The 16955-nt window shown below is 39.8% G+C and overlaps 1 protein-coding gene across 1 annotated transcript; it reads right to left on the bottom strand.

Annotated features, from left to right (window-relative positions):
* Window positions 1-7551: 7551 nt before the first annotated feature.
* On the bottom strand, window positions 7552-15091 carry LOC106088819 (conserved oligomeric Golgi complex subunit 8). Its single transcript, XM_013254511.2, has 5 exons — window positions 14949-15091; window positions 14413-14885; window positions 14141-14354; window positions 8556-8731; window positions 7552-8494 (listed from the first exon to the last, which is right to left on the bottom strand). Exons 1-5 carry the CDS (start codon window positions 15001-15003, stop codon window positions 7712-7714), a joined length of 1701 nt encoding a protein of 566 aa, XP_013109965.2. The 5' UTR covers window positions 15004-15091; the 3' UTR covers window positions 7552-7711.
* Between the last annotated feature and the right edge of the window lie 1864 nt (window positions 15092-16955).

The raw sequence follows: 16955 nt of genomic DNA, 5'->3' as shown, positions 1-16955 counted from the left end.
GGTCTATATGAGGGCTATATCAATATAAAGTCCGATATAGCCCATCTTCGAACTCAACTTATGGACAAAAAAAGAATCTGTGCAAAATTTCAGCTCAATATCTCTATTTTTAAAGTCTGTAGCGTGATTTCGACAGACGGACGGACAAGGCTAGATCGTCTTAGATTTTGACGCTGACCCTTTATAGGGTCGGAAATGGATATTTCGATTTGTTGCAAACGAAATGACAAAATGGATATACCCCCATCCTTCGGTGGTGGGTATAATCAATAATTTGCAAGCATTGTTCGATTGTAAGACGATTCATAGTTAAATTGTAGACCAAACTGAAGATGTTTAACAGTGAACCAAAAGACGAAGCGTGCGTGAGCTGTTTAAACCAGTGTTGCCAAAAAGATAATGGCTAAAAAATCAAACTTTTTATTCGTGATCGTCTCGACATTCTGAGTCGATCTAGCTGTGTACGTCCATCCGTCCGTCCGTCTGTCGAAATCACGATAGCGGTCAAACGCTTGAAATTTTGCACAGATACTTACTATCGATGTAGGTCGACGGGGATTGCAAATGGGCCATATCGGTTCAGATTTGGATATAGCTCCCATATAAACCGATCTCCCGATTTGACTTCTTAAGCCCCTGGAAGCCCCAATTTTTGTCTCGTTTGGCTAAAATTTTGCAGAAAGTGTTCTGTTATGACTTTCAACAACTGTGCCAAGTATGGTCTAAATCGATCTATAAGCTGATATAGCTCCCATATTAACCGATCTCCCGATTTGATTTTTTAAGCCCCTGGAAGCCACAATTTTTGTCCGATTTGGCTGAAATTTTATATGATTTTGTATGAATTTTCTGTAATGATTTCCAACAACTGTGTCAAGTACGGTCCAAATCAGTTTATAATCTGATATAGCTCCCATATAAGCCGATCTCCCGATTTGACTTCTTGAGCGTTTACAAGCCGCAATTTTTGTCCGATTTGGATGAAATTTTGCATGCAGTGTTCTGTTACGGCTTCCAACAACTGTGTCAAGTACGGTCCAAATCAGTTTATAATCTGATATAGCTCCCATATAAGTCGATCTCCCGATTTGACTTCTTGAGCCCTTACAAGCCGCAATTTTTGTCCGATATGACTGACATTTTGCGTGTGGTGTTCTATTATGACTTTTAACAACTGCGCTGAGTATGGTCCAAATCGGTCGATAACCTGATATAGCTTCCATATAAACCGATATCCCGATTTGACTTCTTAAACCCCGGGAAGCAACCATTTTTGTCTGATTTGGCTAAAATTTTGGAGATAGTGTTCTGTTATGACTTCCAACTACTATACAGAGTAATGTCCAAATCAGACTATAACCTGGTATAGCTCCCATATAAACCGATCTCCCGATTTGACTTCTTGAGTCCTTACAAACCGCAATTTTTGTCATCATTGTTCGGTTCCTAGAAGCTCTAATTTTTCCTGCTTATGTTATGCCCTTCAACTAAATTTATTTAATAAAAATATTTTTTATCATTGAGATTTTTCTTTAGTGTTTCAAGAAATAAATTGACAATATTCTTTTGGAAAATTTTCTTCGAAATTTACATTTTGCCAACATTTAATATTCAACAACAATTTTGTTAATATTTTGACCGGCTACTGTATGTTTACATCTTGCAATATACTTATCGAAACATTATCTGATGTTTTTCCCCATTTCCTATTTTCCGCCATATATCGTCTGTCTATGACTGTCATTTTACAAAATTTACCGAACGTGTGGTGTTTTTATTTTCCTATCCCTTGGACATATTTTGATATCCTTTCGCAGCCCACTTCGGCCCATGCTCCGGCATACAACCACAAAAGGAGTAGTGTAATGTGAAACGAGAAAGCAGAAAGCAGAAATATGGGATAAGTACAATACCCAAAAGAAGAAGCTTTTCTGCTCATTTATTTAATTTTTGTGCCATTGTTCTTTTCGTTCATCTCGCTCTTAGCTGCTGCTAATTTATCGGTATAATTGCCAAATGACCAAATGGGGAGTTTTATTACACCAGCTGCAAAAATGATGACCAAAGCATTGGGAAATGTTCTCATCTGACGATGACCACTCCACTTTCAATGATATCAAAGACAAACACACACACATAGACAATTACTTTACCCATCCCTTTTCTTCCAGGACTTAATTTTGCTAGACAAGGGACAGAGACGACCGAATGGAAAATTATAGACCGTTCGATTTTGTTTGTTTTGTGGGTGTAGATTGGTCTTCTTGGATTCATGTGGCTAATTTTTCGTTTTTAATTGTAATTCATAAATTACATTATTTACTTTACTTAGCTACACTACTTTTTCATTCAATTTTTCTTTGCTTCTTTCACTGTCCTTTCTTCTCATTGTTGGTCATTGCCCAGCAACTACATACGAGTGTGTATAAGGAAAACATCTATTTTGATTTCTGAGGCTTTTTGCGAATGCGAATAGTAACATAACGTTAATCAGTGTCTTGAACTCATTGACGCCTGAAACCCCCTTTATCTAGTCCAGGAAGTCCATATTTCCTTATATCATTATCTTTAAAGCTGAGCTGGGTTTCCATGTCACATAATTTTAAACATTTTTGAGCAGAGAAAATCTCTACAAATGTGCAGAGTTTTGCTCAAGTCTGAAACTGGTGCTTGTACGCATAGTTCTGTTAACATGTCAACTATAGTGTCTGTTTCCAACTTGATTCCATATGTATAAAAATCACGCACTTGAAGGTAAATCTCTAAATATCACAAATGTTCCCAACGCGCTATGGGATAGAATCGAAAAAAACAAGTAAAAAGGCGTTAAGTTCGGCCGTGCCGAACTTTTAATACCCACCACCTCGGGTGTATATGTAAACCACCTTTCGTCAAAATCCGGTGAAAAATGCATACCTTATACCCTATAGCAGCTATATCGAAATATGTTCCAATTTGGACCAAATACTTATAAGTACAAGTCATTGTTCAATTGTGTATAACAAAATATTGGTCTTTTTAGTAACAATATCTAAAAATGTGGATGAGCTAACACCTCACTTAACAACTCACTGTCCAAAATTTCGGCGACATCGGACAATAAATGCACCTTTTATGGGCCCAAAACCTAAAGTCGAGAGATCGGTCTATATCGGTCCAAATCTGGACCGATCTGAGCCAAATTGAAGAAAGATGTCGAGGGGCCTAAAACAACTCACTGTCACAAATTTCAGCAAAGTCGGATAATTAATGTGGCTTTTATGGGCCTAAGACCCTAAATCGGCGGATCGGTCTATATGACAGCTATATCCAACTCTTGCCCGATCTGGGACAAATTGAAGAAGGATGTCGAAGGCCCTAACGTAACTCACTGTCCCAAATTTCAGCAAAATTGGATAATAAATGTAGCCTTTATGGGCCTAAGACCTTAAGTCGGCCGATCGGTCTATATGGCATCTATATCCAAATCTGGACCGATCTGGACCAAATTAACGAAGGATGTCGAAGGGCCTAACACAACTCACTGTCCCAAATTTCGGCGACATCGGATAATAAATGCGCCTTTTATGGGGCCAAAACCTTAAATCGAGAGATCGATCTATATGGCAGCTATATCCAAATCTGGATCGATCTGGGCCAAATTAACGAAGGATGCCGAAGGGCCTAACACAACTCACTGTCCCAAATTTTAGCAAAATCGGATAATAAATGTGGCTTTTATGGGCCGAAGACTCTAAATCGAGGATCGGTCTATATGGCAGCTATATCCAAATCTGGACCGATCTGGGCCAAATTTAAGAAGGATGTCGACTGAGCTAACACAACTCACTGTCCCAAATTTCAGCAAAATCGAATAATAAATGTGGCTTTTATGGGCCTAAAACCCTAAACCAGTGGATGGGTCTATATGGCAGCTATATCCAAATCTAGACCGATTTGGACCACGTTTCAGAAAAACTCAATTTCCTAAATTCCCTAAATTTCGGCGACATCGGACAATAAATGCGCCTTTTATGGGCCCAAAACCTAAAGTCGAGAGATAGGTCTATATGGCAGCTATATTCAAATCTGGACCGATCTGGGCCAAATTGAAGAAGGATGTCGAAGGGCCTAACACAACTCACTGTCTCAAATTTCAGCAAAATCGGACGATAAATGTGGCTTTTATGGGCCTGAGACCATAAATCGGCGGATCGGTCTATGTGGCAGCTACATCCAAATCTGGACCGATCTGGGCCAAATTGAAGAAGGATTTCGACTGAGCTAACACAACTCACTCTCCCAAATTTCAGCAAAATCGAATAATAAATGTGGCTTTTATGGGCCTAAAACCCTAAACCAGTGGATGGGTCTATATGGCAGCTATATCCAAATCTGGACCGATTTGGACCACGTTTCAGAAAAATGTCGAAGAGCCTCACACAACTCACTGTCCTAAATTTCGGCGACATCGGACAATAAATGCGCCTTTTAGGGCCCAAAACCTAAAGTTGAGAGATCGGTCTGTATGGCAGCTTTATCAAAATCTGTACAGATCTGGTCCAAATTGAAGAGGGCTGACGAAGGGCCTAACATAAATCACTGTCCCGAATTTCAGCAAAATCGGACAATAAATGCGTCTTTAACGGGTCCAAAACCTTAAATCCTGCTTATGATTCTGGATATGACAAGGCGAGATATTGGCGTCATTTAATAACCAATTGACATCAATCTCCATGGCAATCGGTCCTATGAACCGGAACGAGCTTGCGCACCTATAAGAGTTAGACGAGGATAGCCACTTCACGTGCAAATGTGGTTACAACAACTACAAGAAATTTTATTTTATCCCCGTTAAAATCCTCAGCGACACTACATTTCGTAGTCCAATGAAGAGAAGAGAATATTGGCTATACGAATAGATGAAACAAAAAAATTCCTTCAGCGCAATAGCCTCCATACTTTCTTCAAATATGCCAATTACATCGGAAAGAGAGTCCAGAATAGGGTCCAGGCCCTGTGGCCTTGCGGGTTCTTTTCGCACACGGGACGGGATAACTATGAGCACCACGTGGGCAGGAACTTTGAGCTCTGATCTGTGTGGTGTTCATTGTTATCACGAAGAAGAAGAAGCTAAGATGGAAGCTACCAGGTGAGTCCAAAGGTAGCGGATAGTGGAATGCTTCATTAGGAGTAAATTTAATTGCAGTCACGGTCCATCAGCGTTATCGATTGGAGAGTCTCAGTGAGAGGTCGGGTGGCACGGATAAAGCGAGAAATTGGCGCCTTTAAATAACCAATGGCAATCATGTTTCTGTGGCAATTTGTCCATTGGTGGGCGAGCATTGCCACCTCCACATGGAAATCTGGTTAAAACGAAGACGACAACGACGGTTGTTGTTGTTGTAGCAGTGTGTTGTACACCGAGACGGCAGCCCTTGCCGATAGAGGATTCCATCGGGTCAATCCGGTACGTACAACCGGCTGTCATGGGATATTTAAGTGATACCTATTGGTAGCGAATTCAGAAGAATACAAACAGGGACGACAGCTGTATTCAGATTACGGATGCGGGCCATATACAAATGGAATAAAACATACTTACCTACTGTATCAGACCAGATAACGTCTTCTTGATAAAACTGTTCTTGATAGCATTGGACTGAAATATTCTTTGAAGGCATTTCAATAGGCTTGTTGCTGTTTGATAAATTTTCGGTGATTAGAGGAACTAGAGGTCAATGGAAAGGCTATTCAATACACTATTTGACTGAATAGAGACATCTGGTGATCTGCTACAAACATCCATAATTCTAGTGCGAGCTTCCACATTGACACTACAAAACGTTGAACCAAAAAACTGTTCTGCAAAATCTTCTCCGCTCTGATTATTAAACAGGAGAGGGATTATAACCAAACAACAGGCGACTAATAACGTGGTTTATCTGGGTTATAACTACCAACTGGCGGTATATAAATGCTGTATAGTTCTATCTTGAGATTTTCAACAGTTTTTATTATCCCTTATGGATTCCAAGTTTGGGACACCAGCGTTAAGCGTAGGACGCGATATATTCATACTGCATGGAATGTTGTATCACGACAGCTTTTTGTGCGATCCTTACGTGGCACATTGTAGACATGATGATTGTGCAGGCTCCCATGTCATTCAACTTTGTTTCCTTGGTTGCTAAGACCTTAATTTTCTTCCAAATCTTTATGTCTATGAGTGTAACGATCTTGCAATTGAATTGAAACCCCGATGTTTTTTTCGGCATTGTGAAGGGTTAGATGCTACTGCAGGATATGGTGGCCACCGTAGCGCAGAATTTAGCATCGACGCATATGACGCTGAACGCCCAGGTTGGAATCCTCGCGAGTGCATCAGAAAAAAACTTTTCAACGGCGGTTATCCCCTCCTAATTCCGGCGACACTTGGGAGGTATTATGCCATGTAAAAACTTCTGTCCAAAGGGGTGTTGCACTGCGACATGCCTTAGAGACTCGTTATATAAAACAGAGGTCCCTTATCATTGAGCATAAATTTGACTTGACAAACAGCACTCATTGGTATGTGAGAAGTTTACCCTTGTTTCTGGATGGAATGTTCATGGGCAAATTTGCAAAATTTTGCAGGATGTGGGGTTTGCATTATAACACCAACCAATAGCTCATGGAACATGAATTCTGGGATGCGACTCTCTCAGGACGAAAAAATGAACGAACAAATAGCACATAATACTGGCCAATAAAGAATTCCATTGGATTAATCTGGCATGTGCCTCCTAAACCGATCTTCCGATTTAACATTTTGAGATCCTTGAACCCCAATGTCCTTATGTTTAGTTATAATCTGGCATGTGCCTCCTAAACCGATCTTCCGATTCAACATTTTGAGATCCTTGAACCCCAATGTCCTTATGTTTAGTTCTAATCTGGCATGGGCCTCCTAAACCGATCTTCCGATTCAACATTTTGAGATCCTTGAACCCCAATGTCCTTATGTTTAGTTCTACACATATAACATTTTATATGTAGATCATCCAATGCACCAAATACCTGTATTTAGAAGAAGCACCGATATTAATCTATAATAACTAGAGACCGGATTTTTATGCAAAATCGAGATTTTGCCATCAATTTTTTAGGATATACGGTGATATTTTGCATACATACGTGCAGTGTCGAAGTTCTGGAGTACTTTGATGTTTACAAAATAAATTTTATTACAAAATACCACGACATTTGAAAATTAATGAAAATTTAAATTTCGATTTTGCATAAAAATCCGGACTCTAATAATAACTTTTTGAAATTCTTATGAATAACTTTACTATGTATGAAGTTTACCTTTCAGAAACCAAAAACGGCTCAGATACCGAACTTCAGTAACTTTTTTTATGGAATCCAAAAGTTCAGCTCATATTGTTTGTTTGCAAGTTGAATGTTGATTGGACGATTGAATATTGATAAAGTCACTTTGCCAAAAATGTGTATAGTAAGCGAATAAGAACACTAATGTTATCCATACAGCACTTAATAAGGTTCATTTTACTGCGAAATGTTGATAAATTTCATATTAACCTTGGTCTCTTATATTTGAGTAGCGATAATAAACTTAGTTTAAAACAAATCTAGATAATACACATGTCCTACATATCTTAATGTTCTGTACATGGAACATGAAGAACATCTCCCCCAGACTATGCTATAGAGAGGAGTTATAACTTCATTATCCTTCGGCTGCAACGGGAACATTGACTTCTTCAACTTTTACAGCCGCCTCTGGCTTTAGTGTTGCCTCCATTTTATTGGGCACCAGGTGTTTCAAAGGTTCCAAAATATCCTTCTGTTGTAAATATGTAATGCCCATATTTTCGAGAGCATTCAAATTGACACCCAAATGACTGCACAATGTCATTGGAGGAAATATGGCATGAATACAACGTTGTAAATAGGGTATCATTTCATGGGCAAAACAATAGCACAGCTTTGTAAAAGTCTCTCGTTCATTGGCGGTAAAAGCCTGCTGTTCTTGCCTGTAGAAAGCCAAAACTCTTTTAGCCACCATTTCCAAAGATTGCTGCAGTGCCAGACTAACATCGTTAGCCAATGCTGTGGGGGCACACAAGCGCAGATCATTTAAGGCATTCAGATAGCCATTACACAAAGCAGCCAAGGGGTGAAAATCCAATAGACTTTCCGGTGGAGCATATGATTCTAGCTCGTTCGTTTCACTTGTTGCCGTTGTGGTTGCATTGCGTGTGTGCACTGTTATCTTATTGATCAGTGTATACTTTTCCAACTCCATTTCGAAATTTTCATTGACAGTGGAAATACTTTTCAAGAATTTCTCTTTTATAACTCTGACAAAGATGGGAGCCATCAAAGCCCTGAAGTCAGCGCCCACACGACTGAAGGACAAACCAAAATACATACACTGTCCAAGAACAGTGTCAAATGAGGTTATGCCACGTTGTAAATCCATTTCTAGGGTTCTCAAAAAGTCCGTGATCTGTGGAAAATGGAAAATGTTTAGGGAAGCTGCAGTAAAATATAGAACATCCACTGCTTACCTTTTCATGAAGCCAACTCTGAAAAAGACGTTCGCCATTACAGCTGACTCCCTGCAGTGGTCTATCACTTGAACCTTCTGTATTATCTTCTTCGGGAAAGATAGCTCGATATTGTGTTATAATGTTAAAGAGATTAACTCGGGTAACCTCAATCGTTTTAGTCAAATGCTGTTGGGCTAAAAATAGAATTGGATAAAAATGGGCGATTATTTATAGATGCTTGAAAGTTAGTATATCAATTTTTTAAGTATTCATCAGTTCCTGATGACAATTTTATTAATCTAGAAGAACTGACTCTAAAATGGGGAAACTGAATCTTAATACATATACATAGAGCATCCAATAAGCAAAAGAAAGCGTGGTCACCCGGTCCGGGATAACTATGAGTAATGCTCAGATTGGAATTTTGAGCTTCGATTGGTTTGGTGTTTATCGGGGGAATCTCAGGTGAGAGCTACCGGACGCTTCCACAGGTAACGTATAGTGGAAGGCTCCGTATGCGAAGAATCTGCAACTTCAGTCGCGGATAATCAGCGGTTTCATGCGGAGAGTCTCAGTGAGAGACCCGGCTCTGGAGACCGGATATTGCGTATACTGAGTGGTAATGATAATCGATTGGACAAGACGAGTTATAAGCATCTTTAAAAAGCCTATGACCATGACGGTCCCACAGAGATCACTCTTATGGCCTGAAACCACTTTGCTTGAGCACAACAACATGGGAACTAGACGAGGATCTTCAATCCCTTGGCAGCCGGTTGTACGTACCGGATTAACCCGATGGAGTTCTTCATCGACAAGGGCTGCCGCCTTAGTGTATAACACACTGCTACAACAACAACAACGATGAGCGCTACCTCAATAAGCATACATATCGTCTATGCCGCTCTCTCCAGACGGCATTAAAATCGTATCATATGCGGACAGTTGTATGATTATGGCTTCAGAAGCTCTCGTTAGAGATTTTTGTGATAGGTCAAATGTCTCTCGCACCTTTGCTGCCGCTTATTTCGTTGCAAGAAAATGTAAGATTTCTACCACCAAATCTTCAGCCATAGTGTTTAGTAAATGGACAGCGAAAGTACGTCGGAAGTTGGATGCGATGGCATAATGACTCCAATCAAAACACCTCGTGCGAAATTTCAACCAAATCTAATAAGAATTGCGCCCTCTAGAGACGCACAAATTCAAGATCCGAGATCGGTTTATATGGCAGCTATATGAGGTTATGAATTGATTTGGAAGATTATTGGCACAGTTATTGAAAGTCCAAACAAAACGCCTCTTGCGAAATTTCAGCCAAATCGAGTAAGAATTGCGCCCTCTAGAGGCTCAAGAAAGCAAAATCCGAGGTTGAGTTGTATAGCAGCTTTATCAAAACATGGACCGATATGGCCCATTTACTCCCTCGAAAACAAGCGTGCTTTCGACAAGCTGAGAGTCGGGCAGATATGGTCAAAACGATTTGGAATGTCAAGAAGATCAAAAGGTAAAGGCGTACTAAGTTCGACCGGGCCGAATCATACATACCCTTCACCATGAATCGCATTTGTCGAGTTCTTTTCCCGGTATCTCTTTTTAGGCAAACAAAGGATACAAGAAAAGAATTGCTATGCTATTGGAGCTATATCAAGATACGGTCGGTTTCGGACAATAATTGAATTGAATGTTGGTTTCTAGGGGAGCTGTATCGGTTAATAATTGCGCCCTCTAGAGGCTGAAAAAGTCAGTTTATATGACAGCTTATCAGGTTATGAACCATACGTAGCACGTTTGTTGGAAATCATAACAAAACAAAATTTCAGCCAAATCGGATAAGAATTGCGACCTCTAGTGGCTCAAGAAGTCAAGATCCAAATAAAAAATTGCAAATTTTGCCCATGAACATTCCCCTAAGGAACAGGGCAAGCTTCTCACCTATCAATGAGTGCAGTCCGATTCAAGTTTAAGCTATAAATATCAAATTTTAGGAAAATCTCTAAAAAAACGACAACGACACCAATTGACCACTACTTGTCAATTTTTACTTATGACATCTGGCATTTATATTGAAAATACTGTATTTTTACTTGTCTTTGATAAGTACGAATATTTATATGAAAATGTATCCCCTTTGATGAAACAACAACAATATATCTAACTAAACACATCCTCGCGTTTTAATGTTGCAATTCATCATATCACAATATTTCTGGCATTATAAAAATGAGATTACAAAAATTAAATCACTTGTAGATGGCGCCCACTATTGTTCTAAACTAATGTACTGTACATAAAGTATGTACTGTATAAATTTGTTTGCGTTTAGCACATACTATGGAGAACAAAAGACGAAGAAAAATGGGCAGGTAACAAATTTATGCGTGTTTTGTAAACTTTATTTAATATATTTAACACTTTATATTTTTAACATATTTAATAAAAATAAACCATTTTTATATCGTACATGTAAACACATCCCACAGCAGTGTTGTCAGATTAGGGGGAAATTTCCCCAAACAGGGGATTTGTTATTGTGATAGGGGAAAATTTTTTCTCATTTGGGTTAGGGGGATTTTGATGGGAAAACGTAAATATAAGGAATTTTCTAGGGAATTTCCATCACCATAGCTTTAAATTTAATATTCTTGAGTACACAAATTTTCCTTATGTTTAGGGCTTGCCAATACCCCTTGGTTTGATGTGATTTAGTAGTAAACATATTCACCTACCCTGGTGTTTACGGCAGACGCATCTCCCGAGATAAGGAATTGTACATGAATATGATAGACATGCCCCTTAGTCCGTCACGAGTCATAGTCATAGAGACCATCGTACTAAAGTTGAAATGTTTTCAACAATGAAAGGTCGTGACACCTGAAATACTATGATCGGGGTTTTACTAACCTGGTCAATTAGTCTGTAACACATCGAATTATTGATCTGCCCCCATAAAGTAAATATATTCTTTATACGTCCCTCCGTCCGTCTGTCGAAACCACGATAGCGATCGAACGAAAAAGTTTGGCCTATTAATCGTTTCAGATTTCGATATAACTCCCATATAAAGTGGTTTTTCGACTTGACTTCTAAGCCCCCAGTAGCTGAAATTTTTATCTAATGGTCTGTTACGACTTCTAACAAACGTGCCAAGTATGATTCAAATCGGTCTATAACCTGAAATAGCTTCCATATAAAGCGATCTACCGATTTGACATTTTGAGGCCCTGAAAGTCGTAATTGTTTTCCGCATGGGTACACAGGGTTTTTTCGCGGGCAATCAGTGGTATCGTGCGGAGAGTCTTAGTGAGAGGTCGGGTGGTACCGGCTCTTGCACAAATACTGAGTACTCATAGCAAGGCGAGTTATTGGCGCCTTTAAATAACCAATGGCCACCCTGTTCCCGCGGCGACCGAGGATCGTGCGGTAACAACAATAACAACCATTGCCGCATCCGGCACTGGATAACTATGAGCACCATAGGAGTTGGAACTCTGAGCTCCGATTTGTGTGGTGTTCATGGGTAAATTTGCTTTGTTTTGGCTGCCTGGCTACAGATATATCTCAGAAATTGTAAATCACACAAGCTTGGAACTACCATATATATTCCATGGAACTAGAATTGGAGCTACTTCTTCGAGATAAGGCCTGAAGGGCAACGGATAACAGATAAGTACAGATTGGGAGCTATGAACTCCTCAAGCTAATGTGGCCCAATCTGTGGTCAGCTGAAGTCTCGGTTCGGTCGACTAACTAATCAATTACAACCTGGTGTGAGTTTCTAACAAGTCTTGTTGTTGTTGTTGTTGTAGCAGTGTGCTATACTCGTAGGTGGCAGCCCTTGCCGATGAAGAACTCCATCGGGTCAATCCGGTACCTACAACCGGCTGCCATGGGATTGGTTGTTGTTGTAGCAGTGTGTTGTACACTGAGGCGGCAGCCCTTGCCGATGAAGGAATCATCGGGTCAATCCGGTACGTACAACCGGCTGCCATGGGATTGCGACAAGTCTTGTATTCCTGGTGAGCATCCTAACATCAGAATTAAGAAGGCTGATATACTCGACACACATGCCACGAAAGCAACTATAGAGAGGTACAACGCTACCCACATTTCGACGATGTTGTTGAAGCCATATTTGTAGGTGGCGATCTTCGTCAATCTTCGCCAAGCAAGCTAATTCCGGTCCAAAGGACCGATCGCCGCTGGAACATGTTGGCCATTGGTTATTAAGAGGCGCAAATAACTCGCCTTTTCATATCGACCTTCATTGTATTTATGCAAGAGCCGGTGCCGCCCAGCTTCTCACTGAGACTCTCTGCTCGATAACGCTGATTGTCCGAGACTGCCGTTGCAGCTACTCCGTATGGAGCATGTGAACATCCGCAACCTGTGGACAGCAATGAATACCACACAGTATGGATCTCAATGTTCCAGCCTGTGAGGTGCTTACAGCTGGATACTATACTATCCCCAATCAACACCATCACTCTGCGCTGAACCCGGTCAAATATGACAGTGGCTTCTGTCTATATATGAGAGTTTACTCTATCTTCGACCTGATGCAGGTAGAATAGATATAAAAAAGATCAGAAGTGAAATACTTTTTTCACCTCTTAAGACATCCTAAATACTTGAATACTTCTTTCGACATTTCGAATACATGTGACGATTAACTGACATCTCACTTTATCATCAACACCAGAACATCAACAGCATCTGTTTACGCTATTTCGATACCGTTGATTGATATTGACGATCGCATTTATCGACTATGAGACAAGAAACATCACTGCGTCTAATCTGTTGATTCTACCCCAATCGGCCGGGGCCAGCAATTCTGGGGAAAGCGTATCATTCATACGCACCTCTTGTCCACAATTTCTTGTGGACTTTTTTAAGACGATGCACCACATAGTTCATTGGCCAGTCCACCAATTTGCACTTGATATACATATAGGTCAAGATAGCGTAGTGGTTAGCGTGTCCGCCTATGACGATGAACGCCTGGGTTCGAATCCTGCCGAAATCATTTGAACAATTTTTCAGCGGTGGTTATTCACTCTAAATGCTGGCGACATTTGTGAGGTACTGTACCATTGGTTATGGCTGCCATCTCAAAACTTCTCTACAAAGAGGTGTCGCACAGCGGCACGCCGTTCAGACTCGGATACAAAGGATGCCCTCATTATTGAGCTTTAACTTGAATCGGACAGCACTCATAAATATGTGAAAGTTTGCCCCTTTTCTTAATGGAATGCTCATAAGCAAATTTGCGTTTGCATACATTTTGGCAATCAGAGAAATAAGTCACTGCTGATATGAAATTTTAAAATTCTATTCAGTGTCTTAGCAAGGAAGAAAGAAATTTTTTGGTATGAAGGCGGCACTGTATTGCAGATTCTTAGTTTCGGTATAAAAACTTCTCCACAAGTTAGGAACATTGGAAACTCCCTGACTGCTTATCTCAAACATTTCTATAAAAAGTCTTGTTGTAATCAACAGATATGATAGCGTAGCCTAGTTTTAGGAAACAAAAACAGATCTATATCTTTTTATAAAAAGTCCTATTTGAATTGAATTTAGATTTGCATGGTATCACTTACCATCATCCGTAGGTATAGCCTTTAGAGAAGCGTTCAGCCAAGTGTCTCTTGCTTGCAAAAATTTAAGTTTCAATTCATTAGTACCAAATGCTTGCATGCGACGCAAATATCCAACAATTTGCAAACATTTTGGTAATTGCAAATCGGTACGCAGTTGAGCAACAAGTTGAACTAACATGGTATGCCACAATGATTCCACCGAGTTGACAATACTCTAAAATAGCAAAAAATTAGTTCTCAGTCGCAAATATAACTTCCCAGTAAACGCTTACCTTTACCACAAGTATGTGACCCTGATTCTCGCCCATTTTTTGCACATAGGCCGCCAACTCAAGAGCTTCCTCATAACGACCTTCTCGAATACATCGTTCCATTAATTGTGGCAATTCCAGTATTTCCAATAGCTGGGCATTTTTCTTTAGCGTTATGGAATTTAAACGCCTTTGTTCATTTATTTCCACCGATTGTTCTAAGAAGGCTTCACATTTATCGCTGAGTTCTGGTAGCTTTTCTACAACAGTGCTAACTTGCGACTCGGCATTTTGGAATTCCTTATATATGGAACGAGAATTTTCGGCAGTCTTTATGAAGGTTTTGTAATTAGATATAGCCAAATCTTGTGTTTGTTCCACAATGTGTTTGGTTTCTTCCGTTAGACGTGTTTGTTCCTTCTTCAGTTGATCCACTTTGTAGGTACCCAATTTATTGAGATAATTAAAGAGCTCCGGATTGTCAACAAGATTTTCTGTGAGGGAAGACCATGAATATTACAATTAATTTGCGCGCTGCTATATTTGAATAGACTCACCAGGCAGACCGTCGGGGAATATTAGTTTAAGTATTCTTTCACTTTCCAAATCCATTTTTATAAGTCCTCAATGGCTGTATATAAAAACAAATTTTGGAACAATTGAAAGCAATCTAGCAATTCGATGCCACGAAATTGTAAATAAAAACAGCTGCTATGCAACATGGTTGCCAAGTCCTCAGAGAGTAGAGATGCAAAGCAACCCTACTTAAAAGCGTTTTGTAAATGCCAGAGATGGGACAATAGAAAATATGAGATGCATCAAATAATGATTTTTGTGTAATTCAAATGTATATCAAGGACTTGTTTTCTTTTATTGCATGTATTTTCACCCTCCTGCTATATCGAAATAGATTAGATAGACTTAAGATAGATTTAGATTAGATTTAGGCTGATTTTACACGACAAGAAGTGTCACCTTCTGTATTCATAAAACCAGTCTTATGTACGTCAAATACGAAAAGAGAGCGCTCTATTTTGCAGGAGAGTAAGAATAGCTTTTATTCTGGTTTTCATAAAACAACTGTTCGATGCTGTAAATTCCTGCTGGGATAAAACCTCCAGAAGAAACAAAGTGGATTAATAAAGGTAGCCCCACGCGAACAGCTGAAAACAGCCAACCGGTTTGACGGATTGAGATGTCATTTCTGTATTTACACTCAAAGCAAACCACACCATTTTTATACCCTCCACCATTGGAAGGGGGTATACTAGCTTCGTCATTCTGTTTATAATGCCTCAAAATATGCGTCTAAGACCCCATAAAGAATATGTATTCTTGATCGTCATGTAATTTTAAGTCGATCTAGCCATGTCTGTCCGGCTGTCTGCCGAAAGCACGCTAACTTTCGAAGAAGTTAAGCTAGCCGCTTGAAATTTTGCACAAATACTTTCTATTAATGTAGGTCGGTTGGGATTGTAAATGGGCGAAATCGGTCCATGTTTTGATATAGATGCCATATAAACCGATCTTGGGTCCTGACTTCTTGAGCTTTTAGAGAGAGCAATTCTTATCCGATTTGTCTGTAATTTTAAACTTGCTGTTTTGGTATCACTTCCAACAACTGTGCGAAGTATGGCTCAAATCGGTCTACAACCTGGTATAGCTGGAGTATAAACCGATCTTGCTATTTTGGTATCACTTCCAACAACTGTGCGAAGTATGGCTCAAATCGGTCTACAACCTGGTATAGCTGCAGTATAAACCGATCTTGAGTCTTGACTTCTTGAACCGCTAGAGGGCGCAATTATCGTCCGATTTGACTGAATATTTGCACGTGGTGTTTTGGTATCACTTTAAACAACTGTGCAAAGTATGGCTCAAATCGGTCTACAACCTGGTATAGCTGCAGTATAAACCGATCTTGGATCTTGACTTCTTGAACCGCTAAAGGGCGCAATTCTTACCCGATTTAGCTGAAATTTTCCACGAGGTGTTTTTTTATGACTTCCAACCACTGTGCTCAGTATAGCGCAAATCGTACATATGTAGAGGGTGCATTTCTCATCCGACTTGGAAAAATTTTGTACCACGGCTTCTCCCATGATCTTTATACGTGTCCAATATGGTCTGAATCGATCTTTAGCTTGATGCAACACCCATCTAAACCAATCTCCCAATTTTGGTTCTTGAGCCCCTACAAGGCGCAATTCTTTTCCAAATGTACTGAAATATTACACAATGACTTCTACAATGTTCAGTATTCTATTAATTTATGGTCCGAATCGGACTACGACTTGTTTGCACGTTTACTTTATTTGTGTTTCTCCCATTTTACGCGCACACGAGCGCTAGTTTTTTTTTTGCTTGTGTTGACAACAGTGTCATTTTTGAAATGACATCTTGATGACGAGATAGCGGTTTGCACCATATGATTTATGATTGTACAAATGAGCCCACATTTAATTGATTCGCCTTGCAGTATAAATTTGCAAGCTTGCTCTCACGCTCCCTTCTGATGGCAAATAAAGTACGCGAACGATTTCCAGAAACATTTTGTGCAAATT

Source organism: Stomoxys calcitrans, chromosome 3, assembly GCF_963082655.1.
Source record: "Stomoxys calcitrans chromosome 3, idStoCalc2.1, whole genome shotgun sequence".
NCBI classification, from domain to species: Eukaryota; Metazoa; Arthropoda; class Insecta; order Diptera; family Muscidae; genus Stomoxys; species Stomoxys calcitrans.
The sequence above is the reverse complement of the archived record's forward strand: the minus strand, read 5'-3'. Positions and strand labels throughout refer to the sequence as shown.

Coding starts and splice junctions, on each gene's coding strand:
- LOC106088819 (XM_013254511.2), bottom strand. CDS start 15,003: ATGGATTTGGAAAGTGAAAGAATACTTAAACTAATATTCCCCGACGGT. Junction 14,355..14,412: donor GTCACATACTTGTGGTAAAG/GTAAGCGTTTAC, acceptor TTGCTATTTTAG/AGTATTGTCAACTCGGTGGA. Junction 8,732..14,140: donor GGCTATACCTACGGATGATG/GTAAGTGATACC, acceptor TTCTATTTTTAG/CCCAACAGCATTTGACTAAA.